At 46.7% G+C, this 27,894-nt stretch overlaps 1 protein-coding gene across 1 annotated transcript in view; it reads left to right on the top strand.

The window, feature by feature from the left end:
- The window catches only part of DNAH9 (dynein axonemal heavy chain 9), a 371,410-nt gene that overhangs the window by 116,728 nt on the left and 226,788 nt on the right, over positions 1-27,894 (top strand). The window contains exons 27-31 of the mRNA XM_088027042.1: positions 243-399; positions 6,529-6,633; positions 15,773-15,930; positions 20,806-20,944; positions 22,702-22,989. Coding sequence (XP_087883168.1) covers positions 243-399; positions 6,529-6,633; positions 15,773-15,930; positions 20,806-20,944; positions 22,702-22,989 — 847 coding nt within the window. The remainder of the gene's footprint in view (positions 1-242; positions 400-6,528; positions 6,634-15,772; positions 15,931-20,805; positions 20,945-22,701; positions 22,990-27,894) is intronic.

The raw sequence follows: 27,894 nt of genomic DNA, 5'->3' as shown, positions 1-27,894 counted from the left end.
TGAGCCGGTGATGCCCTTGAGGGAGGGAAAATCAGGATCAGATGACCCTTCGGAGAGTTCTCCCCACAGCACCATGGGGTACAGATGGGAGTGGGGGCTCTGGATTTCCTTTACAGAGAAGCTGTCAGGTCTCCTGTGGCCTGGAACCCGAGCTCTATCTCCCTAGGACCCAGCAGGGCCAGAGCCATTGGTCAGGCCGCCTGGGGCCCTGGCAATGACCTACGTGCTCCTGTGTTTGACAGATGTTACATCACCCTCACCCAGTCTCTGCACCTGACCATGAGTGGAGCCCCAGCAGGACCTGCAGGCACTGGCAAGACAGAGACCACCAAGGACCTGGGCCGAGCACTGGGCATCATGGTGTATGTGTTCAACTGCTCAGAGCAGATGGACTACAAGGTACGCCTCAACTGGAGCAGGGCAGGGGTGGGGACTAGGAACTGGGTGGCAGCCTCCATGGGTCCAGATTCACTCATGCCAACCTGGCCCAGTTCAGAGGTCCAGACACGGAGGTGTCTGCTGGCTCCATCCCAGGAGACCTGAGGATCTCTGATCCCTGGAGCTTGTTAACCTCCCTGTAAGCTGATGAGCTTCATTTTGAGATCTTTTGTCACCTGTATAAAGGAGAGGCTGAGCATCTATCCAAAGGCTTACATATACTGTTTGACCTAGAACCACGGAAAGGCTCACAAGTGGCTCCCATGAAATCCTCACATAAAAGTCAAATTTGTGCTTCTCTGGAAAAGTGGGCACTTTCCCAGTATTTCAACAAGGGCAAAATATTTTACGAGGGCAGGTGTGACTTCTGAAGGCAGACTAGATTAAATTCCACTCCTAACAAGTGATGCCCACGAAGGTCAAGTGCAAGGCCAATGTTCTTCATTCAGGTGCTCATCATTTTTAGTTTTTAAATGTATTCCAGGTTCTGCGACATAGAGAAAAGCCAAGAGAAACAAGAGGCCCATAGGTCACTTCTTAGTTAGCAATATTCTGCTAGATGTCATATAGATTTTTTTTAAGTGTAATGAAATTGTCTCACTTTCTTGTTATTTTAATTTTGTTTTATTGTATTATTTTGGTAAACTGTCTTAAGTTCCTTTTGAAACAGGATGGCGTGTAAATAAATTTAGAGTGGGGGGAAAAAACCATAGCATTAAGTAGATTAAATATTTACATGTATAAATCATGATACATGGGGTACAAAATAAATTTAATTTTAAAATAATCTTAGAGACTGTGAGCTAACATATAGAACTCTAAATGAGATTCATCTGCTGTAAGTTTAAAATTTCTCTTGTACGGAAAATTTTGCTGTGCAAAGAGTTGCAGAAACCTAAAGCACCATGTTTGCTCATAGCAAGCAAACAAAATGAGGATTCAGATGCCAAACAGCTGTCCTCCTCATATTCTACACAGTCTAAATTTTATCATGGCTGCTTTTATTGATGAGCACATTAAAGTACTATTTCTCTAAGAAAAAAAAAATAGGGCACCTGGGTGGCTCAGTCAGTTAAGCATCTGACTCTTGATTTCAGCTCAGGTAGTGATCTCAGGGTCATGGGATCAAGCCATGAGTTGGGCTCCATGGTGGGTGTGGAGACTACTTAAGATTCTCTCTCTCCCTCTTCCTCTGCCCCCCCATGTGAGCATGTGTGCGCACATGTGTGCTCTCTCTAAAAAAATTTTTTTAAGTAGTATTTCTCTTTAAATCAGGCTAAAAGAGGGATATTTTTTTTCCTATAAACTCAACCTTTAAGGATTAGGTTTCTAGATTTTCCCATAGTTGAGCAAAAGGCAGCATTGCTGAATAAGTATATTCTCCCCAGAGGGACATTCCAGAGGACACACTCATTTAGATGTAGAAGACCTGGTGTATTGACTGAAGAAAATCAGCAGGATTTCTTCAAATTTATGCTTGGCATGCCAAACAGGAATAAATGAGTTGGCCCCATGGTGAGGAGGCCAATTCTTTCAAAACTTACTACTGAACCCTGATACTCCACCAATTCCTCTGAGGGTACAGGATGAGAAGAGGGGTCTATCTGTAGTTTGTCTGGACTGTGCAAAGCTTTGGTCAAGTCTATGAAGACACAGATCAGAGCAAGAATTATAGGGATGACTATAGGAAAATACACCAAAAGGATGGTGGTCTCTTCCAAGGCACCAAATATCCTATGTAAACAACATCCTCACTGAGCTGTTTGCAAACCTCCTCTTCCCTTTGTTGTCCAGCTGTTTAGAATTATTTTCATCACAAAACACTCTCTAGCAATCAAGTTAATTTATTTAGTATCACCATTGCTCAGCATGTGTGTGCATCATGAAAGGATGGATGAATGGGTGGGTAGGTGGGTGGATGGATGGATGGATGTATGATACAGATAAATACACATAGGTTGATGGATAGATGACAGAGAGATGAGAGAGATGATAGGTTGATAGATAAATGATGGATGGATACAGAGACAGACAAAGTATAACCCAGTCTATCTGGATAGACAAGAGAGATAGATGAAATGATTAGGGGAGATACCAAATAGCATGTAGAATGTGTGTTCTGCAGATTCTAATCCCTGGAATACTTCAGAGAAGGGAGGAGCACAGAGTACGCTTGTCGTGAACATCCTGGAGGATGTGAGACCCAAGGCTGTGTAAGGTTTGGGTGAGTGCCAAACAGGGTGTGTGCCATTTTAACACTGCCTAACCCATTAAAACGTCAGCTTCAAAGACATGACAAAGTTCCTGTGCATCATCATCCTTTCCCTGCTCCTCACTCTGACTTCTCCCTTAAGCTATCCTCACGGGGATTGCTGGGATGAGGAAAGGACAGAGTGAGGGTCAGGAAGAGCTGTCCCACGCTTCACCAGGCATCATTCTGATGAGTCATTCACAACACTCCCAACAACTTGTTTCTGTATCCCCAGGGAACAAGCTAGCAAGAAATATGGAGCAGCGGCCAAGTGCATGAGAGCAGACTAGCGGACAGATTATGGGAGATAGGGGTTCCACAAGGAGGGGAGGGACACAAAGCCATGGAGAGAACATGCCCCAGAAGCGGTGGCCATTCACGAAGATCCTGTGGGCTTCAGGACTCAAGTGGGAGCATGACGAAAATGGGTGGCATCTGAGGAAGACTCCTTGGGTAGCCAGACGAATGGAGGCAGGAAGGGACTGGAAGGAGGGCAAATTTTCGCCAAGAACGTCGCAGTTATTCAAACTGGAGAGGGTGAACCACCAGACACTGGGGTAGTATAAATGGAAAAGAAAACATGAGAGACTTTAACAAACGGAATGATACCTGGTGAATGTGGGGAGGGCTGTGTGGTGAAACTGGGGGAGGGTAAAGAGGAGAGATGGGCTGTAGTCAGGGACCCTCACAATGCCTTCTGCCTCTGTGATCCCACAAGAGGCATCAGGTATTGGGGTGGACACAGAACAATGTGGAGACTTGGGAAAAAGGCAAAGTTATGGCTCCCCTCTGTTAATTCTGGTTGGAAAACCCGTAAGCCTAGTCAGTTCCTCTGGAAACCATTGCAGTTTTGGTGCTAAGGTGTTCTTTATGTCACAGAAACAGTACTGTCCCCCTTGACCTCAATTCAGAGATGCTATAGCTGCAGTAGCAAATGGTTTTGAACCTGAAAGACCTGGGATTCTTTTGGACCTCTCTGCAGCATTAACGTTATAGAACATGCATTCCTTCCTGAGAAACCCTACTCTCTTGGTCTCTGAAACATTATATTCCGCAATAACTCTCTGATCCTGCCATCTGGGTCTCCTTCTTGGATCCTCTTTTATAACTTCGCATTTTATCTGGGTCCTGATGACTCCAGAATCTACCTTCCAGCCTCACCCAAGAACTAAGTCTTCCCAACTAGAAGGAAGGGCATTTGGATACCCTCATGTTTGGTTAACACTCTCTTCTCAGACATTTCCTGCTGACCCCCCCATCCTCCCCCTGCCCAGTTTCCCCATGCCATGCATGCTAAGGTTCTCATTTCCCCTGTGGCCCAGGGTGGCAATCTTAGACATCCTGATTTTTTACGTCTTTCTTTCCATAGTTGCAATTAGTCCTAGTGTTGATTCGTCCTTCAGCCGGTCTTTCAAAGCTCCCAGACCATTGGCCCTATTCTTACTGCCCTCATCCTAGCCCAGAAATTTGGTGTCTTGTGCTAGGTGACACCACAGTCAAGCTAACAGTACCTTCATACTATTGTGGTGGCATGAAAAAATATGGTGGTGTGGGGTCCCAGGCTGTGCTCAGGCCCTTGGGGTAAAGTGTGGGGGTGACCAGTATGCACCTATGGAAACTTTACCCTTTTCTTTTTTTGTCTTCTCTATTGGATTTCCACTTGATGAAAGGGGTCCACAGCTTCAAAATCTTTCAGAACCACTGTTCATCTGCAAAAGCATGGACTTTTGATTCCCAAACTGCCACATAAGTAATTGTGAAATTTGATAGGTTGTTAAATATAGTAATATATAGAATGTATATTACTGTATATATGCATGTCAGGTGTTATATATACAGACATACATACCCATGAATACATTAATAGTAATATCCACCTATAGGACACAACAGCTGGGATTTATGTCACCTCCTCTGTAGAGAGACCATCTATGGCTACTCAGTCCAAAATAACCACATCATTGTAGGACTCCCTTGAGACTTGTCATTATCTGACCTTTTCTTCTTTTTGTGTCATTGTCTGTTTTCTCCCCTAGAATGTATGCCCCATGAAGATTGTGGCTTTGTCTCCCTGTTCACAGCTGATTCCTCATGACCTAGGACAGTCCCTGACCCATATAGTACATGCTCAGAAAGCATTTTTGCATGAATAGAGGAATCCATTAATTCAGGGAGCTTAATGAAAGGTGGGGATTATCGTTCTGTCCTTTTCACACGCTTGCTTATGGGATGTTAGATCGGATCTCCTAAAATGTTGCTTTAATCTTGCTTTCCTCTGCTCCAAACCTCCACAGACCTCCACGGTCCCTTCAGATAATTCAAGGCTTTTCATAAGCATGACCTCCTTTTGTGAGTCAACTTTTCAGCCCAAATGACACCTTTATTTTTCCCTGGACATACTGTGATTTTGCTCATCCTGTGCCCATAATATTTACTGCTCCCAGAAAGCCCTTACCCGTTTCCCTATCCCCTTGCATTCTGCCTACACACATACTAATCAGCCAGCATTCCCACGGTGTGTTCTGAAGAGAGCATACAGTTCTGTGAGATACCAGCACCCCAGATCTTCTGACTTCCCTTCCTCCGTTCTGTCCACTACATGAATGTTCGCCAGCGCGCATCCTGAGAAAACCAGAAGCCCCATGAGGAAAGCAAAAAATCCTGGCCCTAAAACACTGACTGAATTTCATGGGCAGGACTCTTTAGTCCTTCCCTTAAAATTCTAATATATGTCATAAATTAGCAAAAGAGCGTTCTAGAATGTGGTGTTTCCTAAACTCGATTGACGCACACACCTTCTCTTCAAGGAGCATCTCCTGGATTTGGCATCCCATGAAATAAACTTTGGGAAATGCTGTCCTAATACTGTCTGAAATTCAGCTCTTTGGCAACACTGATCACTAGCAGCGCTTCGATTCACTCCTCTCTGAACGCCATGACAGCTGTGTCTTTTACTGTGTCCATTGGAACCACTGCTCCTGTGGCAATTTACATGTGTTGTCTGTATGCCTTCTCTCCACAGCCTAACTAACTAGAAGCTCTTAGAGGGACTAAGCCCTTCTGTGTCCAGAGCATGAGCTGTGCACAGAGCTGATGGTCAGCAAACACACATTACAGAAGCAAATGGGACTTTTTTACTTTCCCAGCGCTTTAGCAGTGTCACCCTGCCAATGGCCTTGAGAGTGTCCCCCCATAACCTCCCCCTTTGTATTGACTCCATGGTTTACTGATTCACACCGAATGCCCAGATGGTTTTTATTTTTAGGACAGATATGCCATCTCCCCTTTGAAATTCTTTTCTTGCTCTCATTTGAAAATCTTTACCTGTCATTCACTTTCAATGGATCTTATCATTTTCTCCATCCATCTCCAGCTTCCTAGCACTCTGGGAGGGCTGGGTGTTTGGGCCCGGCTCTAAAGATACAGACATAAACTTGTTTATCAGCACATGCCAAAGGCTGAGTGGAAGGCTTGATTGATTGATTGATTGATTGATTGTATGTATAGTCTAAAAAAAACCCAAAAAAACAAAAAACAAAATTTTATTCATTTCCTGGGATTTTGAAAGCTACAGAATCAACAGTAATGCAAGCCCGATGACATTTTAAAGGGATTTTGGTCCAAGTGTCTTAAAAAGGTTCTGTTTGACCCCGTGACTTACGTTGGCACCCATGGCCATCAAAAATGTAATTGCCCTTGAAATTTTAATAGGAGTTTTTTGAACCAGCGGTCTTTAGGGGACTGGAAGTATCTCTCACAAACAGGATGGGAACTGACTTAGATGCGTGATGATGAGCCCGGCACTGAGAGTAATTTAATCTTTGTACGTTTCATTGCAGTCTTGCGGCAACATCTACAAAGGCCTTGCTCAGACCGGTGCCTGGGGCTGTTTTGATGAGTTTAACCGAATCTCAGTAGAGGTCTTGTCAGTGGTGGCCGTGCAGGTATGGGGGCCGGAATTTGGTGGGAGCCTCGTGGTCTTCTTGCCAAGCACTGTGGAAGGCTATATATCCTCTTGCTGTCAACCTCTGCTCATCCTCTTCTGTGTCCCCTTCCCCACTTGGACTCCATGCCCCTCCCTCTGCCTTCTAAAATTGGCCCCGGTGCAGGATATGGGCATTCTGTGGGTCCCCACCAAGGTGAATCCATTTACTGGCCATGGGACTCCATTTCCTCCTCTGTGACAGGTCCCACCTGCTTCCTGGGGGCAAGGAGAGAATCATACCGGATGGGAGCGCCCAGCTCCTCGGAAAGGCCATGGACTTTGGAAATGTCTTCCTTGTTGTAACTGAATCTGGGAAAGTTGCTCTACCTCCCTTGGTCCAATTCACCTTATTGTATATAAAGCGAGGCTCACAGGGTGAATGTTGCTGAAGGAAGGAAGTCATGTTTGGGTCACATCTCCGTGACCACTTGTCTCTCAACTCATCCAGAAAGCATCTCCTCCATGAACCACCTACAGCACAATGAGTGCTATGCTCAGTACTAGGGGGAAGGGTCCCTGGTTGTATAGGACATGATCCCTAACTTCAGCGTTAGTTCTTGAGATGGGCACGAGCACTCTTCAGTGCTCTAGAAGTGATTTGATTCCTGACTCACAGGATGGGACAACACTGCTGTGATGTGCCTTCTTCAGGGGCAGCAGGAAGCCTCTGGAATTTTCTGAAGGGGAAATGGCCCTCTGCTTGGCAGTGGTTTTAAGGAGGGGCTGAGCAGAAGGAAAATCAGTAGCTGCAGTGAAGTCACTGGTCTCTCGGGAGGGTCCGGATTGGAGCCGCAGCCTCAGCGGGAGCCCCCCAGCCTTCCCTCAAGGCCCCCCAGTCACTCCAGCAAAGCACAGCCTTTGCTAGCGCCTGTTCTGTCCTCCTTCCTATAAACTGAGTGCCCCTCTTTCCCACTGGGACCTTGTGGTTTCCCAGTGCTACCAGCTCAACAAGGCAGTATAAGGGTGTGGGAGTGAAGGAAGCCATGTGGTGATGGCTCTTGGGATACTGGCATGACTGGCCTCCCAGTTTGTGCCTGGGTTCCATACGACCCAACCATATGATGTTCCTCCTACCCTTTGTCTTTATTTCCAGAGCAACATGTATACAGGACAAAAAAAGAAAAACAAAGCTAGGAAGGACTCTGGTCCTTCTAGGCCTTGGTTTAATTCCTTCAGGCCCAAACAAAGGGTCAAGGCAGAAGCTTAGCTTGACTGACATGTTTCTGGGGGCAAGGGCAGTGGAAGAGGAGGTGGGGGTTGCTGCAGACAGAGGGTGGTCCGTGGTGGGGAAGCTGGCAGAAGCAGCATCCTCCCCCTCCCGCTGGCCTCTGCTTCCTGATAGGAACCCCCCCCCCCAGCATGCTGTCCCCATGCCACATGTTGTCCCCGTCCACACAGGCTGGAACAGGAGCAGAGCTCACACCATCCGCTGATTCCATGGCTCACCTTCATGTCCAACCGGGAGCCATAAGTGGTCAGGGGATTCTGTGGGGTCCCTGCCCTTTACCCTCCCCCCCAAGGTAGTCAGTCTTTCCATCTCTTGCACTGGCCAGCCAGTTGGTGCTGCCATTCAGGGATTCTTGTGAATCCGGACTGTCTCTTGGTGAAGCTCTTGCAAGTTGCAAAACTGTGCAGCTCTTCTCTCGTTCACAGTGGTGATGTGTGGTTTTCCCTTTCCTTCAGATTGATTCGGTAGGAGTCGGTGGCAGCAGTAAGTCAAATAGCTGGCCAGAACACTCTCTTAGACTGAAAACCCTCAACTAGCTTGGTTCATGGGTGCCGACTCTCCGCGTGTCATTGCGGCTGAAATCAGCTGTGATGGGAGTATTTTTCCAATGGAAACTGGCAAATCCTTTAAATCAGGGGCATTTTGTTTTCCTGGTGAGCTGAGTCTTAAACATTTACCAGCATGCCTCTGCCTTGTCAGAATATATGTCAGTGTTGCCAGATTTTTTAAATTTTAAAGAGAAGCTGAAAGTCCAGATTTTTATTAAAAAAAATAAATCTCCAGGTTTCTGAAAGTTGGCAACTCATTCAATTAAAAAAAGAAAAAAACACCCGAGTTAGACCAAAACACATGGTGCTAGTTGCATTCACCTCTGTGTGTGGCCACTTCAGAACTTAGAAGAACGAGGATTAATGCCCCCTTTAAGCTTTGTGTGAATTTGGGGATAGAGGATGTGGAGTAACACGAATAAAGTAGAGCTTTCTCAGAGCATGAATTCTGGGCCTATGATGGTTCTGAGAGTCGGGAGAGAAGCTTAAGCTCTTCATGGCCATGAATGTCTGGATTGATAACCATAATTATACAGTGTACCTGGGATTTTTCTCCTTCCTTCACTGCAGACGCCTGGCAGCTCATGGATCACCCATCTTTTTTACTCCCTTGCCCATCATCCTCTGTTAGTTCTACCGACTGTAACGTCCACCTCTTTCATCTCTGCTGGTAGCAGTTTCTGCATCCCCTCTTCTGGCTGCTGGCCCCAGATCGCAGAGGGCCTTTCTTGTCCTCACCAGCCAGGTTGTGCTACTATGACTGTCCTCCCTGATATCCAGGACCACTTAGCCTGAATAGTTACCCCCCATGGTGCCCCAGTGCAATGGGGTTGCCAAAGGGCCATCTCATGGTGTCCCTCCAAGGAGCCCTGGGGAAGAGCCAGTGGGAAGCAGTGAGAGCCAGACGAGGGTCAGTGTAGACCTCATCTTGGGCTCCAGAGATTGTGGGAGCAATCCCACATGCAATTGGGATCTTAAACAGGTTCTTGTAGGGTGGGCTAAACCAGGCAAGGAGGTGGGGAAGTGCTTATGTGTATAGGTCACGTCTGAAACCACACAGCCAGTGTTCAGCTCTGGTCCTGCCACCTTCAAGCTGGGTGACTTTGAGCAAGTCCACGTCTCAAGTCCCACATTTGTAAAGAGAGTTAATAATAGTACCTACTAGATGCAGTTATAATAATTATTAAATGAGTTAATATGTGTAAAGCACTTAAAGCCCTACAGATAGTAGGCATGTGATAAATATTATTCTCTGTGATACTGCTGATGGTGGTAATGGTGTTGATGATGGTGATGACCATGATGATGGTGATGGTGGTGATATTAATAGTGATGATGGTCATGATGATGGTTGTGATGATGGTGATGACCATGATGATGGTGGTGGTGATGGTGATGGCCATGATAACGGTGGTGGTGATGATGGTGTTGATGATGGTGATGGTCATGGTGATGGTCATGATGATGATGGTGGTGACGGTGTTGATGGTGATGGACATGATGATGGTGATGGTGGTGATATTAGTAGTGATGATGGTCATGATGATGGTTGTGATGATGGTGATAACCATGGTGGTGGTGGTGGTGGTGGTGATCATGGTGATGATGGTCGTGGTAGTTATGATGATGATAGTGTGGAAATAGTGGTGATAAGATGATGGTGATGGTGGTGGCCATGATGATGATGGTGACCATAATGATGGTGGTCATGATGATGATGGTGGTGTGGAAATAGCAGTAATGGTGGTGGTGGTGGTGGTGACAGTGATGACTGATGATGATAATGGTGGTGGTGATTACTATCATTATTACCTGAGCACTGCAGGCCACAGGTTGAAGGGCAGTAGGAGACCGGGAGACATGGGGCACGGAAGGAGGGTCAACACCCTGGTCTCACCAGCCTCTTCAACACCCTTCACTTCTTCTCAGCTGGCCCAACCTCAGATTGTCTTCCCAAATTTCGTGTCCTGAATGATGAGGCAATATTCACCAGCCATTGTCCCTAGCAATTAATAGATAAACACGGTGAATTCACCTTATTTTGAAACTGCCCAACAGGATGTCCTAGTAGGTTCTCCAAGGTCAGTTCCTTTTTGCTTCTGGAATTAAATGAAATAAATTCAACCCAGAATTCCCCAATGCTTTCACACTCCAGTCTCGGAACACACCTGCAGGAGAGACATTCTCAAGAAAGTGGTCTGACAACAGCCTGGGCAGAATCTGAGCCCATCCCGTTTAAAATCCTATACCCGTCCAAGGAGAAAATTGCACTTAATTATTCCCGCAGCAATCCAGGCTGGCATATCGGTTCAGAAGCCACACCAGCTGTGACAGCTCTCTCCCATCCTTCCCTCCCCCCTTCTCTGTCCCCTCCTCTCAGCTCCCTGCCTGCCTGCACTCTCATTCCCAGTAACTTCTCCAAAAGTTCGTGTGTTCCAGTGCTCTTGGAGGTGGGTATTTTCATGTCTCTGTCAGATTGGTCAAGCCGAATTGCATATACAATTGGGAAAAAGTGTGGCAATTGCAAGAGCAATTACTCTGCTATTTTAAAAAAGTATAAAATACTACTTCCTCTTTTCTTCCCCCAGAATTTTGCCAATACCATTGGCTTCAATCAGCTTGCTAGTCCTTGGGTCCAGAGATGCATGTCAACAGGACACAGTCCACCCCCGTCTCCCTCCAGCCCCTTGTCTCCCTCCATTCTCCCTGGCCAGGCATTTCTGCCATGTCCCTTCCTTCCCCATGGCCAGGTGTGCTGGGGCCAAGGCAGGAAGCAGCGAGAAGCAGCAGATCAACTAGCAAGGCCTTGAGAGGTCACCACAGCAGTGTTCCAAGGACTCAGGGTGATGAACACATGCTAGAGTCTCAGAAACAGGGAGCTTCCCATGTAACACCCTTTATAGAGGAGCTTAAGGTCTAAGGTGAAAACATGGAAATACTTTTTTTTTTTGATGTACAAAGTGGTGAGTGGGTTGCACTTCCTGCAAACTCCAATCTGCCTTTGCAGAGAGAAGCATGAAGTGAGCCAGGCAGGATTTTAGTAACACATGGCATTTGGGGGCAAGGTCTGGACCCCAGAGTGAGCCACTTCCCTAGAATGGAAGGGGCAAGGTAGAGGGGCTCAGATGAAAAAGCTGAGAGGATTCAGGCAGCCCTGAGCTAGCAGGTGACCTCCTTAACCCCTGTCACTTGCAGGAAAGATGGTATAACCGTTAGCCTTCATGAGTGTGTCTGATACAAAGCTCCAGCCTGGCTGGGAGGATGCAGGGGCAGAACCCTCCATGATCCCCACCAGTTTCCAGTCTTGGAAGGGAAAGACCTCATTCTTTTTTTTTTTTTTTTATTATGTTAATCACCGTACATTACATCGTTAGTTTTTGATGTAGTGTTCCATGATTCATTGTTTGCGTATAACACCCAGTGCTCCACGCAGAACGTGCCCTCTTTAATACCCATCACCAGGCTAACACATCCCCTCACCCCCCCTCCCCTCTAGAACCCTCAGTTTGTTTTTCAGCGTCCATAGTCTCTCATGGTTTGTATCCCCCTCCAATTTCCCCCCCTTCATTCTTCCCTTCCTGCTAGCTTCTTTTTTTTTTTTTTTAACATACGCTGTATTATTTGTTTCAGAGGTACAGATCTGTGATTCAACAGTCTTGCACACTTCACAGCGCTCACCATAGCACATACCCTCCCCAATGTCTATCACCCAGCCACCCCCTCCCTCCCACCCCCACCACCCCAGCAACCCTCAGTTTGTTTCCTGAGATTAAGAACTCCTCATATCAGTGAGGTCATATGATTCATGTCTTTCTCTGATTGACTTATTTCGCTCAGCATAACACCCTCCAGTTCCATCCACGTCGTTGCAAATGGCAAGATCTCATTCCTTTTGATGGCTGCATAATATTCTGTTGTATATGTATACCACATCTTCTTTATCCATTCATCTGGAAAGACCTCATTCTTAAGAGATCCCATCAGGCGCCCCACATGGTCAGACATGCACACGAGGCTTGTCCAGGATCCAGGACTGATCACCTGCAATCAGGACCGGCCCACAATAGAGGTCAGACCTATGCATGCCTCTAAAGCAGAAGGCAGAAAGCAAGCTCCACAAGAGAGGGATGATGAAAGGCTGTGGAGGCTGGAAGAGAAAGTGAGCCCATCTGGCTGGGGGCCAGTGGAGGGTCCTGTAATTGGTAGGGGGCAGCTGGGTCCAATGGCAAGGACACTTCACTGGCCAGCAGCATCGGCTTCCCCTGGGAGCTTATTAGAAACGCAGACCCAGACCCACCACAGCCCGGCTGTGACACAATCCACATTCCAAACCATCCCCAGGGATTTGTACACTAAATGTAGACACCTGCTGCTTCTCCTCAGTCTCCTCGCCCCTGGCTGCACAGTAGAAGTGCCCATAGTGATGCACAGATGCAGTCTCCACCTGCAAAGATTCTGATTTCATTGGTCCGGGACAGGACCTAGGCATCACGGGTTATTTTTTGTTTTGTTTTGTTTTGTTTTGTTTTGTTTTGTTTTGTTTTGTTTAAAGAACTTTCCATGTGGTTCTCACGTTCAGTAAACTTTGAGAACCAGAGCTGAGAGGGAGACTGGCAAGTGAGGGAAACATCTTGAGGGCTGTGGAGCATGGGTGCATCTCAAGATGCACAGGCTCAGGCCCTGCTGGTCCAGGTTAGCGGGCTGCAGAGACACGTCCTCCCCACGGCAGGCAGGGCAGAAGGAGTGGAGGACACAGGCGCGCCGAGGGGGAGGGACCAGTCTGCAGCTCTGATGGGGGCACTGTGCAGCAGTGGGGATGAGCAGAAATACCAGAATTAACTTATATCTTCTTGCCTTCAATTTCCTTATTGGTAAAATGTTCAATTTTGAGGATCATGGTTTTCCCAACTTTTGGCATTTTCGATGTCTTGAGTCTGATAATTCAGAAATTTCCCCCCTACTTGGGACAACAGAAATGTCTCCAGCCATGGCTGGAGATGTCCCCTGGGGAGGGCAGGTGCAAAATCACCCCCGGTCGAGAACACTGGTTTCTACGTAGCGCTCTCTCTCTCTCTCTCTCTGTGTGTGTGTGTGTGTGTGTGTGTGTTTAATGAGTGGCAAATGAGCCTTTTCTTACCTTGTGGAAACACATGTCTCTAAATTATGATTATTTTCAGAGCAAAATAAAATCCCCCTGAAAGGTGCATGTTTGATGAGGCACCATACGTGGCTGGCATGGTGTCCTGGTAAAACGCAGTTTGGGGAAGCGGCTAATAAGAGCATGTGCTCTGGGACCAGATTGCCTGGTTGGTAACTCGGGTTGCCCGCGTACCAACTGTTAGAGAGCTGGCAAGTTTCTTTTTTTTTTTTTTCTTGTAACTTTTTATTTTTAACAGATAATAGACTTATAGAAGAGTTACAGAAATAGCATTGGGTCCCCACATACCCCTCGCCTTGCCTCCCTAAACTCAGCATCTCGCATAAGTGTAGCACTGCTTTTTAACTGCCTTTGGCTCAGCTTCCCTATCTTTAAAATAAGGATCTGCCCATCTCATCCGGCTATTGAAGGGACTTAACGGGATAACTCACACGAAATACTCAGAGAAGCGCCTGGTACATACCAAGTGCTCGGTAAATGTCAGTTATTCTTTTGTTGTTATGCCGGGTGAGTTTAGGGCCTCATTTCAAAGCGATGAGTTTTTAGCAGAGAAATAGACCCCCGTGAGTGAGGAGTGTCCCTGGCCCTTTTGGTATCGGTTTACGCCTACCTGTGTTTGAGACTCCATGAGAGAGCCCATTCTTTACCACCCACATAAGCAGCGGGGTGATGGGGAGGCAGGAGGTGCTGTGCAGGACTGTGCCGGGAGCCCCACATGTGCGGGGAGCTGAAGACCACCTGCCCTACAAGGGTATTGCCACTCTGTACGCAGAAGAGACGTTTCAGTCTCAAACTGATTGCCATGAGCTCAAATGCTTTGGTCTTGAGAGCTTCACTTGGGGAAAGGAGCGGAATCCTAACTGTAGACCTGTCCCACGTTCCAGTGAGTTCTGCCCAGCCTGACACTGGAGAGAGCCTGCCTCCGTGGTAGGTGGTCCAGCGGCTTCATGTCTTTCTCTTTCACTTCCTGCTGTCAGTCTGTTCATCTGTCTCTCTTTCTTTCTCTTTCATAAATGCTCCCGCTCTGGCCATGTCCTTCTCTGTTTAAGTCTGTCCTCTCTCCCCCAGATCTACACATGCACCTGCACCCCAGTCTCCCCAGAACCCTTGGCTATTCTAAACACCCTGACCATGGCCAATGTGACTGGAGCTCATTCAAAACCTTGCACTGGTCCCCCCGCTTTCAGGCTTTGCTTTCAGGAACCCCAAGAAGCTCCAGATAACTCGGAGACATTCTGGGGCCTGGCCGAACAAGTGTGCCCTTCTTGTCTTCCCTCCCGTCGCTGATCATTTTTTGCACACGCTTTTCCAAAGCGCTGTGTGTGAAAACGGTGATTTTGTTTCTGTCTTTCCACCCACTGCTGTGAGGGTGATCTGGAATGATCAGGTCAAGCTTCAGCTTCAGTTCCTACTTTAAGAAAAAGTCTGATCTCTTTAGAAAGGCACTCCTAGCCCTTGGGGATGTGGCTCCAAGCCTTGCTTTGCCATCTGCAGGGCACACGATCCCTAAAGAGGTAAGCTGTGTTCACGCTGTCTGTTCTAGAGACGTAACCTGAGGAGCCAGGCTGAGGACCACGTTAACAATTTCCATGTCAGCGGCTGTTCTTAAGCATTTTCTGTATGCTAAGCTCTTTACAGGCTTGATTTCATTTAATCCTCAGAACAACCCCGGGGGCTAGGTCCTGGTCTTCCCTCCATCATGCAGGGGCCAAGAGCCCAGGCTCTGGAATCCACTTGCCTGGATTCAAGTCCAGAACACGACCACTTACTAGCTGTGCAAGGTCAGGTGAACTACCCCACTGCCTAGTGCTTCTGGGCCATCATAAAGAAAGGGGTTCGAAGGATCTTGGTGGAGAGAAAATGAATTAATACGTAAGAAGCCCTCGGAACAGTGCCTGGTGAGTGGTCAGTAGGGATAGATACCTGTTTGCTGCTCACTCCCAACCCCTTAGCTGCTGTGCTGTCAATACGGATGTGGGTGACCAGATTTCCTTTGCACGGGCAGCATCAGTAGAGGGTCCAGGGTGCAGTCACTGCGCCTGTCCTTCAATGAAAGGGGCCACAGAGCCGGTGTCCGCACCGGGCGTAATCACGCTTCCCAGCCTTAGCTATCACTCCGCCCCTGGAACACGGTGCAGACCTTTTCCGTCGACTTGTTCACCAGGTCAAAAGCATTCAAGATGCAATCCGAGACAAGAAGCAGCGGTTCAACTTCCTTGGGGAGGAGATTAGCCTGGATCCTTCTGTGGGAATCTTCATCACCATGAACCCGGGCTACGCCGGCCGCACGGAACTTCCAGAGAACCTCAAGTCTCTCTTCAGGTGAGTGTCAGCCCTGCCCCATGCAGGGGCCTGAGAGAGAAACTGCTTCTAATTTTTTCCACTGAAAATGTATGGCATATATATTAGAAGAAATTTGGAACACATAAAAAAGTAGAGTTTATAAAACCACCTTTCATGCTATCACCGGTAAAATTATGTCTTGCTTAATTCTATTCTGTTCTCCTTTATATAGGGTATTTTAAAGTCCTACATTTGTGGTCGACACAGTTTCATATTGCTTTGGTTTTTTCCACTTCATACTCTATCATAATCCTATCATAAATCATCTCTTCTATTAGATATTCTTAAGAAATCTAATATCACGGCTACATTTTATCCTACCAAGCACATGGTCCACGGTGTAATTAAGTAGCCCCCCATATTTAAATATTAAGACGGTTTCTAATATTTAAAAGAAATGTGTACATAATGCTGTAATGTGCATCTTTGTATATAAGTCCTTTTCTCTATATGCATGATTATTTTCTTTCGCTGACTTCCCAGCAGCAGAATCACTGAGTTAAGACGGAGGTGCATTTTAAGGCTCTTTTCTTTTTCTGTTTTTTTTTTAATTTTTTATTGTTATGTTAATCACCATACATTACATCATTAGTTTGTGATGTAGTGTTCCATGATTCATCGTGCATAACTCCCAGTGCTCCACGCAGAACATGCCGTCTTTAATACCCATCACCAGGCTGACCCATCCCCCCACCCCCCTCCCCTCTAGAACCCTCAGTTTGTTTCTCAGAGTCCATCGTCTCTCATGGTGCATCTCCCCCTCCGATTTACCCCCCTTCATTCTTCCCCTCCTGCTATCTTCTTCTTTTTTATTTTCTTAACATATATTGCATTATTTGTTTCAGAGGTACAGAGCTGTGATTCAACAGTCTTACACAATTCACAGCGCTCACCATAGCACATACCCTCCCCAATGTCTGTCACCCAGCCACCCCATCCCTCCCACCCCCCACCACTCCAGCAATCCTCAGTTTGTTTCCTGAGATTAAGAATTCCTTATATCACTGAGGTCCTTTGATACATGTCTTTCTCTGACTGACTTATTTCACTCAGCATAACACCCTCCAGTTCCATCCACGTCGTTGCAAATGGCAAGATCTCATTCCTTTTGATGGCTGCATAATATTCCATTGTGTATATATACCACCTCTTCTTTATCCATTCATCTGTCGATGGACGTCTTGGCTCTTTCCACAGTTTGGTTATTGTGGTCATTGCTGCTATAAACATTGGGGTGCACGTACCCCTTCGGATCCCTACATCTGTATCTTTGGGGTAAATACCCAGGAGTGCAATTGCTGGATCATATGGTAGCTCTTTTTTCAACTTTTTGAGGAACCTCCATACTGTTTTCCAGAGTGGTTGCAGCATCTTACATTCCCACCAACAGTGTAGGAGGGTTCCCCTTTCTCCACATCCCTGCCAATATCTGTCGTTTCCTGACTTGTTAATTTTAGCCATTCTGACGGGTGTGAGGTGGTATCTCATTGAGGTTTTGATTTGGATTTCCCTGATGCCGAGCGATGTTGAGCACTTTTTCGTGTGTCCATTGGCCATTTGGATGTCTTCTTTGGAAAATTGTCTGTTCATGTCTTCTGCCCATTTCTTGATTGGATTATTTATTCTTTGGATGTTGAGTTTGATAAGTTCTTTATAGATTTTGGATACTAGCCCTTTATCTGATAACTATAAAATACTCATGAAAGAAATTGAGGAAGACACAAAGAAATGGAAAAACGTTCCATGCTCATGGATTGGAAGAACAAACATTGTGAAGATGTCAATGTTATCTAGAGCAATCTACACGTTCAATGCAATCCCCATCAAAATACCATCCACTTTTTTCAAAGAAATGGAACAAATAATCCTAAAATTTGTTTGGAACCAGAAAAGACCCCGAATAGCCAGAGGAATGTTGAAAAAGAAGAGCAAAGCTGGCGGCATCACAATTCCGGACTTCGAGCTCTATGACAAAGCTGTCATCATCAAGACAGTATGGTACTGGCACAAAAACAGACACATAGATCAATGGAACAGAATCGAGAGCCCAGAAATGGACCCTCAACTCTATGGTGAACTCATCTTTGACAAAGCAGGAAAGAATGTCCAATGGAAAAAAGGCAGTCTCTTCAACAAATGGTGTTGGGAAAATTGGACAGCCACATGCAGAATGAAACTGGACCATTTCCTTACACCACACACAAAAATAGACTCCAAATGGTTGAAACACCTAAACGTGAGACAGGAGTCCATCAGCATCCTAAAGGAGAACACAGGCGGCAACCTCTTCGACCTCAGCCGCAGCAACTTCTTCCTAGAGACATCGCCAAAGGCAAGGGAAGCCAGGGCAAAAATGAACTATTGGGATTTCATCAACATAAAAAGCTTTTGTACAGCAAAAGAAACAGTCCACAAAACCAAAAGACAACCGACAGAATGGGGGAAAATATTTGCATTTTAAGGCTCTTGACACACACTAACAAATTGCTTTCTAAACAAGAGCAGTACTGAATCACGCTCCTAGTAACGAGGCATGAGAACACCTCTTATACTTCACCTTGGGCCACCGGTGGACATTGCCATGCTTTTAAATCTTCTTTATTGTGTTAAGAAAACACAAACGCATTTTCTAGAAGGGGCTGCAGTCTCCGTTCTTTGTCTCAGCAAAGAGAAGTCAGCCCAACAACAAAAGATGCCTCATGGCTTCTGATTTTCTGCCTACTGGACCATTACCTAAGACAGAGAGGCAGTGGGAGCCGTGACACAGAGATCGGCTTCATCTGGGGACCCAGAGCCCCTGCTCTGTGGGGACACGGAGCCCAGGAGACCGCTGAAGAGCTTCCCTGTGCACTGCGCCCCTCAGTCGGGTCCCCGTGCACTCCAGCGGTGGCAGATCCCTATGTCACAGGTGCGGTGTAGGCATCCCTGCCCCAGCCCCAGGCCAGTGCCCACTGTAACCCAGAGCTTGTTGGTTACCCAAAGTGGTGGCTCTTTGTTTGCACAAAGTATTTCTTAAGTGAGCCTCATGTTTACAAGCAATAACAGAGGTGGATTATCACCCTGATCAGAATTACTCTTTACATCCCCACCCCCCGAATTTAAAGGGAACATTTATACCAGAAAATTGGATTGGGGTGGGGGGAGAAAAATATGTGTAAAAACAATAAATACAAATGTCTACTTTTATACTTCATTTTCACAAAAGCCCTATCTGTGAGGTCGGTACCACTAGTATCCCCCTTGTACAGGGAGAAAATAGGGTCAGCAAATTGCCTAGGGTCGGTACCCCAGTTACTGTGGTTAGCTAGGAGCCCAAGTAGCGAGCCACAGAACCTGGGTTCAAACCCAAACAGTCTGACTCTAGAACACTTGCTCTCCCTGTCTAAATACTATCATCCAGAGATAGTTAAAACCCTTTGGCGTCCTCCCTTCCAATATCCGGTGGGCAGAGTGTTGCTTTTTTCAAACTTGGGAAAAGAACCTACATAAGTGAGGATCCTGCCTTGTTAACTATTTTCCTGTGCCACTAAATAGTTTTCCTCCTATAGCATTCTTTCCCACGGTCTTAACGCATTCTGTTGTATGGATGCGTACTTCACCTTATTTCAGGCTGCAAAATAATTTTGAGAATCTAAGTGTTTGGTTGCGCCTTTGAATTTCAATACAATGTAAAATAATTTAAAGGAAAAATGTTCTTGAATGATATGTTTTTGAAAATTTTATATCGGTGTAGGGAAAATGCAGTTAAGGAAATGTGAATGACCTTAGGCTCCTGTTACATACTTAATAAATTAATTTTAAAAATAAGTAATTTTAGGGGCGCCTGGGTGGCTCAGTTGGTTAGGCGACTGCCTTCGGCTCAGGTCATGATCCTGGAGTCCCGGGATCGAGTCCCGCATCGGGCTCCCTGCTCAGTGGGGAGTCTGCTTCTCCCTCTGACCCTCTCCCCTCTCGTGCTCTCTATCTCTCATTCTCTCTCTCTCAAATAAATAAATAAAATCTTTAAAAAAAAATAAGTAATTTTAAAATCAAATGTTTCTAGAGCTAGAGGGGGGGAAAACCACAGCAAATCCTTATAGAGAGACAAAAATTCCCCTCTGTATTCTCATGTATGACATTTTTAAAAAGATTTTATTTATTCATTTTAGAGAACATGCGAGCAGGGGGAGGGGCAGGGGGAGAGGGAGAGAGAATCCCAAGCAGACAACGTGCTGAGCATGGAGCCTGATGCAGGGCTCCATCTCAGATGCTGAGATCATGACCTGAACTGAAATCAAGAGTCAGTCGCTTAACCAGCTGAGCCACTCAGGTGCCCCTCATATGTGCATTTTGTGGCAAGATGGGGTTAATGGGTATTTACTTTAGACCTCAGCATTAGATATTTACATTTGTATGCATGTAAGCACAGAATAAGCCCCAAGTGTCTACGTTTGGAGGAGAGATATGTTTTGAAAATGAGGAATAGATTGTAGACCCCAGGAGAGACCTAATTCCTCAAACTTAGCCCCTAATCTGTTACAGAAGTAACTAATAAATTATGAATTACTAAAGCTTTACTAACCTGTGCCTGTGTAAGGTACGCTGGCCCCAGGTTACAAGATGAGCTGTAGCCCCAACTCTGCCCCTGCCTGCTACCATCATCCATCACCTTGGACCAGAGTGTTCATGTCTTTTATGCTTGGTCAACTCATCCCTTTTATCCTTGGGAGTCTTAGATGAAACTCTTGCTAAGAGCTAAGGGTTTATACTCACAGATCCGTCTGTCCGTGATCTCAGCCAATGTCGCTTGTCTTCCAAGCCCCCCTTCAGCTGTGGCTGGGAAACCATCTTGGCCCTCTGTCTCCCTGTTCACAGGCCTTGTGCAATGGTGGTTCCAGACTTTGAGCTGATCTGCGAGATCATGCTGGTAGCAGAAGGATTCACTGAAGCACGGTCATTAGCCAGAAAGTTCATCACCCTTTACCAGTTGTGCAAAGAGCTGCTGTCTAAACAGGTACTCTCCCCAGTTTGGCTGGACCACCAGTCCCATGTGATTGCCCAGCTCTGGGCCAATGTACTAGAGCCTTCTCACAGAGAGTCAGTGTGTCTGTAAGAATAGCAAAAGCTCTGACCACTTCTACAACAAAGATTCGTGTTCATTTTTCTTAGCCTAGCATTAAAAAACAAACAAACAAAAAAACACCTTATTTGGCCCCCAAACTTTTTTTCTTTTTTTTTTTTTTAAGATTTTTTTTTTATTTATTTGACAGAGAGAGAGAGCACAAGTAGGCAGAGAGGCAGGCAGAGGGAGAGGGAGAAGCAGGCTCTCCACTGAGCAGGGAGCCCGATGTGGGGCTTGATCCCAGGGCTCTGGGATCATGACCTGAGCAGAAGGCAGCCACTTAACCGACTGAGCCACCCAGGCGCCCCTGAACTTTTTTCATAGACTACTTGGCAACACCTCATAGATCGAGTTCCCATGAGAAACACCTCCGTGGCCGACAAAATTCCCTGGAAGGGAATTGTCTCTACCTGAAGGGCCATGGGATGGGGAAAGGGTTGGGAAGAGATAGTTAGGCATTAAGGAGTCCCACAGAGGTCATTGTTGCTTGTCCTTAAATGTGGCTTCTACCTGGGGCAGGTCCCCACACAGGAACAAGAACCTCCAAGGTTCATGCCTTGGGTGGAGAATTTCTTGGTGACAGGGACAGCCAGTCAGGCTTCCTTGGGCTGTTCCCATTGAGCTTCTCCTCCCTTCAGGCCTTTCTTACTTACTTCCCTCTTACTAGAACTATCTTTGCTGCCACAGCACGGGCGCACTCAGCCCCGTGAAATCTGTCCCAGGTGGATTTCTTTAAAAACCTCTTCTGTTTCTCCATGCTTTCCTGGGCCCCTTGCTCATGGCATCAACTGCCAGCTCCCCACCACCACTGACTTGCAGGCCAGCAGCTGACAGCCACAAATCCACCCCGAACCTCTCTTTTGAGCTCTAAACCTGTATATTCAGCGGTCTATACCACAGCTCTCCTGAGTGTGAGAAAAGCTCCTCTCACTCGGCATCTAAAGCCCATCTTCCTGCTGGTCCCCACCCCAGCCTACTTCTCTTGCATTCTGTGCTTCAGAATGCAAAACCCTCCCTTACTCACTGGCTAATCCTGGAACGCTGGGAGTCATCCTTGGCGTTTTTCTTTTCCAGGCATTTTTCTTTTCCATCTAATCAAGGATGAATGGTTCTGCATTCCACCCTCTGGATCTCTCTCAAATCCATCTCATTTTCTTCCTACCACTTTGTATCCAGGCACCCCTGCCTCTTGATTTAAACTCTTGCCACTGCCTTTCTACGAGTTGCTACTGGTAATTTTTCTTCATTGCTTTTCTCAGAGCGTTTGAAGGCCTCCTTGGTGTAGAGCATGTGAGCTTAGCCTCGACCATCCCTAAGAGCTAACGTGGCTTCCTCCCGGATGCCCTTCCGCTCTCTGAACGTGCAAGAAGTAGCCAGATAGGTCGGGAGGTGGTTCTTTTTGCTTTCCCTGGCCCCCAACCCCCTGTATGCTCTGGGTCTGCATCATTGTCATCACAGCTGAAAAGTAGCATTAGCCAGACCGGGAGCTGGGATCTGTGACCACCACGATATTCCATGTCATTGGTCCTTTCCTGAGCCTCCGCCTTGACCTCAGAAGTCACCTGCCTATAATTTTATGGGTACTAGCATGGGCATAGGGCGTTCTGCATCCCAGCAGGTCCTGCCTGACCTGTGCCTCCTTCCCTCAGGATCACTATGACTGGGGCCTGCGGGCCATCAAGTCTGTGCTGGTGGTGGCTGGATCCCTGAAGCGAGGGGACCCTGACCGCCCCGAGGACCAAGTCCTGATGCGCTCCTTGCGAGATTTCAACATCCCCAAGATCGTGACTGACGACATACCAGTGTTCATGGGCCTGATTGGGGACCTCTTTCCTGCCCTGGACGTCCCCCGGAGGAGAGACCTCGACTTCGAAGCGTTGGTTCGGAAGGCAGTAGTGGATCTGAAGCTCCAGGCTGAGGACAACTTTGTGCTCAAGGTACACCGGGGTTTTCCCTCCTGAGATTTTTTTTTTTTTTTTTTTTTTTGTCGCTTACTGCTTTTCTTGGTTGATGGGTCATTCTTAATCCAAAGGGTTGCTTTAGATGTACAAATACGTCCCTACCTAGGAATAATTCATTTCAAGAGCTCTTTACTGGGGCACCCACGCTGTGGAATGTGTGGTGGGGAACTCAAGGGAAAGATGGTACCCCTACCATCAGAAAGCTCACAGTCCAACAGAGGGCTAAGCCCCAGCCCATTCTGCTCTCGCACATGTTCTTTTCCTGTGAATTACCTCAGACAGGATTAGGGAGGACCTGATAGTAGTAGAATATGGGCGCCGTGTTTGTTCTTAGGCAAGTTTCTGAGCTTGTAAGCACTTTGAAGTGATCAAGGACAAGCTTTCTCACAATTAAAATAACCTGAGGGTGGTAGGCAGACTAATGCCGCCCCCCTCCCCTCACCCCGAGATGTCCGCATCCCCATCCCAGAATCTATGTTATGTGACATGGCGACGGGAGATTAGGGTCGCTGATAGAATTAAGGTTGCTAATCAGCTGACCTTGAGATGGGGAGATGGTCACCTGGGTGGCCCTCTATAATCACAATGGTCTTTATAAGTAAAAGAGGGAGGCAGGAGGGTGAGTGTCCTGGGGACACCATAGGAAAAACCTCCACCAGCCTTGGCTGGTGTTGAAGGCAGAGAAAGGGACCAGTGCCAGGGAACGCAGGCAGCCTCTAGACTCGGGAAAAGGCAAGAAAACATTCTCTCATAGAGCTTCCAGAAGGGACTGGCCCTGTCAGTACCTTGATTTCAGACTTCCGAGCACCTAAACTGTAAGAGAATGGCTCTGTGTTGTTTCAGGCCACCACATCAGCAGTCATTTGTTAGAGCAGCTACAGAAAATGAAGATGTTTAGCAGTAGGTATAGACTTTCAGGAAAAACCTTGAAACCTCAGGGAGAGTATGACAGGTTCCACGGCCTTGGGAGCCACGATGGTTTCTACTGCTTTCTGGAGAGGCTCAGGGCAGGTGAAGACATTTCTCCTTGCATTAAGACAGTAGATGCATGAAGAAGGCTCCGTCTAGAACAGATCTTTAACCGTGATTAAAATGGTCGTATACCCATGGCCTACCTCTTGGAAAAGGAAGGACTGGTCCCCCGAATGGGGCACCTGGCTGGCTCAGTCAGTGGAGTGTGCAATTCTTGCTCTCAGGGATGTAAGTTTGAGCCCCACGTTGGGCATTGAGATGACTTTTAAAAAATCTTATAAAATAGGGCTGCCTGGATGGCTCAGTTGGGAGGAGCATGTGACTCTTGACCTTGAGGTTGTGAGTTTGAGCCTCATGTGGGTGTAGAGATGACTAAAAAAAGTAAATAAACTTAGGAAGGAAGGAAGATCGGTTGGAAAAGCAAGCTACAAAGGATTGGCCAACATGAGGCAAGGTGCAAACGCTCTTGTGATTTAACTGTGCTAGCTAGTGTTTTTATTGGGATTAGGATGCATTATCAAATATTTCAGGCTTTGGATACAAAGTTCTGTACTTTCTGAGTGGTCTTCCCTCATCCCATTTTCCGGAAGTCCATTATTTTTACTGAGCAACTTTGCAGATGCTAACATTCCAGAATGTGTAAGTACGTGCACACAAGTAACCGTACCTTGGAGCATGATGTGACAAGTGCCACAAAAGACGATCCTGGGGTACAGGAACATGGAGAGATTTTTTTCTCCTGTGCAGTAATACCTTTGGGAACCCCATGAATACCACCATAGAGTTCACAAGTGCCTTTGTATGACATATCCCACCTGACCTGCCACAACCCCTGAGGCCGACGGAGCAGATGAGGCACTTTACAGACAAGGACCCTGAGCTGCCATTACTTCTCCAGGATGTGCTCTGCCTGGAGGAGGTTACCGGCTTGGGGGGTTGAGGGGGGCACAGTCCTTCTACGCCACACCAGGAGGCGTTTCAAGCATGTAATACCGTTGGTAGAGATGAAGCCCTGGGTCTGTGTAAACAGACCTGGCGTCTGCCTCCATCTCTCCATCTCTGAGCTTCCATCTCACCAAAGAAAACAAAACATGACCTGGTCCTTCCCAGCTGTGGTTGGTTTTGCCTGTCCACCGTCCCCACACGCAACCTCCCTCTTCCCAAGTGCAGTGGGTAGACTTCGTCAAGATAGAGATGGGCTTCCCAGTGGAGGCAAAGGGTTTTGGAAGGGTGGGTGGAGAAACACTGAGATCGTACACCCAGCAACAGGAAACAGAAAGGCGTGGGGGCAGAGAGTGAGAGTAGGACTTGAAGGGTAAGACCACGATATAGGGGGCCTCGAATGCCAGACAGAGTGAGGGCTTTCCTCTTAAAGGCTCTGATCCCAAGAGATGCCCCTTCCCTGGAGGGGAGTTAGACCCGACGAGGCTCCTGATACACAGGGCACGGGGGCTGATGTCTTGCGACCAGAACAGTCCACGGACACTCAGGGAGTCTGCTGAGGCAACATGACCCGACCTCCCCATTTTCTGCGTTTTTGCCTACTCAGAATCTTACTTTTCCTATTTATTGGTCAGCCCACATTCTGGGTCCTTCCTTCTCTCTCCTCCTTCTTCATGATTGCTTTCTGCCCCGCTGATAAGACAGATGCTCTCCATTAAAGACTCTTGGTACAGCTGGCATTTTCTACCCACTTCTTGTTTGTGCCATCCACCTGACCACCCTCAAAAGTCCGTTCATCAAAAATGCCTAATGAGGCTCTGCTTTGAGATGGTGTCCTGAGATCCCTAACAGTGATCATATAATTTTGTTTTTTGAGACAGAGGACTTAGAAGTGTAGAACCTAGAAGGGGATAGTTTGATCAGTTCCTGGAAAGAGGATGAAAGCAGGTTGACAGATCCCACAGGGCAGGAGGGCTGCAGGCCAGAATCCACTCAGAAAGGCCGTAGGAGAGGAGGGCTCTGGAGTCAGCCCGTCTGCCCAGCCAAACCCTGGGGAGGCCCCAGGCTTGGAGTTGCTAGTGAAGGAGGACAGGAGCAAGAAAGAGAACTGGAAACAGCCGAGGGGGGATCATGAAGTCAGTTTACCCTATAATTTTTCCATCTGGCTCCCTACACTCTTCTCCCAGCCGCTGACTCACCCACAAGTGAAAGAACAAAGGCTGAGGTCCAACCACCGGCACGAGCTCTCATTCTGAGAAGGCATCCCCGAGCATATCCACCCATCCTTGCCTTCTAGAAAACACAGTGCAGCTCTTCATTTACCCTTGAGGCTCACCAGATCCTGGAGAAAGCCAACCCCGCAAGAGACAGAGGCAGACTGACAAACCCCCTCCCACACACACAAACCCACGCATTCGCACACGGCAGCTGAAGCCAGTGTGAATAAGTGTTGAAGGTTCTAATTAGTATCCTTTAAGAAAATTAAGAAAACAATGCCCATAAAAAGGGAATGAGATGCTATAAAAAAAATAAAAAGAACTATCAGAGAATTGTAAAGAGCTCTTTGGAATGTAGAAGTGTAGAATTATGTCACTGATAATTCAGTGAAATGATTGGAAGGTAAAGTCAAGGAACTCCCCCAGGACAAAATTATGTATGTATGTATGTATGTGTATAATTTTAAAAATGTATATTTTATATACTTTGTTTTTATTCAATGTATATTATTTGTTTTTTTTTAAAGATTTTATTTATTTATTAGAGAGAGAGAGAGAGCATGAGAGGGGAGAGGGTCAGAGGGAGAAGCAGACTCCCCACTGAGCGGGGAGCCTGATGTGGGACTCGATCCCGGGACTCCAGGATCATGACCTGAGCTGAAGGCAGTCGCTTAACCGACTGAACCACCCAGGCGCCCTGTATATTATTTGTTTTGTGAGGATAGGGACACTTACGTCTATATGTAGATATAAAATGTGTATATAACAAAATATATATGATACACAAAGAGACAGAAAGTGCAAGAGTCAAGATGACATGGAGAGGATTGATCTCTGTGCAACATGTTGCCAATGAGAATTTTAGAAAGAGCTTTCTAGAACTGGAGAAACATGAGATTGGAGGGGCTCAGTCAGTACTGAACAGAATGGATTCGAATCAACTTTTACAGAGACACACCGTAATGGAATTTCAGAAATCAGGGGTCAAGAGCAAATGGTAAGTTTCCTGGTTGCATGATGGGCTAAAGAGATAGGCACAGGGGACCCAAGGTAGAAGTGAGGTTCAGGACAACATGGGAGCCTCTCATCAGCAATACTGGGCACTAGAAGACCAGGAGTCCATTCCTTCAGAGTTCTGAGGGAAAGGGTTTCAAAACCAATTGTGTACCAACCAAGTTGTCATTCAAGGTATTATCAAAGGGTCCTAAATTTTATTTCTTATGTATCCCCTTTTTAGTGTTTTATTTATTTTTTTGGCTTTTTGGGTGTTTTCTTTTTATTTAAATTCCAGTTGACATACAGTGTAATATTCGTTTCAGGTGTACAATATTGTGATTCAGCACTTCCATACATCACCCGGTGCTCATCACAAGTGCCCTCCTTAATCCCCATCACCTACATCACCCATCCCCCACCCACCTCCCCTCTGGTGACCATCAGTGTGTTGTCTATTTTTTTTTTAAAGATTTTATTTATTTGAGAGAGAGAGAATGAGAGAGAGAGAGCATGAGAGGGAAGAGGGTCAGAGGGAGAAGCAGACTCCCTGCTGAGCAGGGAGCCTGATATGGGACTCGATCCCGGGACCCTGGGATCATGACCTGAGCCGAAGGCAGTCGCTTAACCAACTGAGCCACCCAGGCGCCCAACCATCAGTGTGTTATCTATAGCTGAGAGTCTGTTTCTTGGTTTATTTCTCTCTTTTTTTTTTTTTTACCTTTGCTCATTCGTTTTGCTTGTTAAATTCCACATA

This window comes from Eumetopias jubatus, unplaced genomic scaffold, assembly GCF_037043125.1.
Source record: "Eumetopias jubatus isolate StellerSeaLion01/CBP00866 unplaced genomic scaffold, mEumJub1_p1.0 scaffold_10, whole genome shotgun sequence".
Taxonomy (NCBI): Eukaryota; Metazoa; Chordata; class Mammalia; order Carnivora; family Otariidae; genus Eumetopias; species Eumetopias jubatus.
Note: the sequence above shows the minus strand (reverse complement) of the source record. Positions and strands in the feature narration are given on the sequence as shown.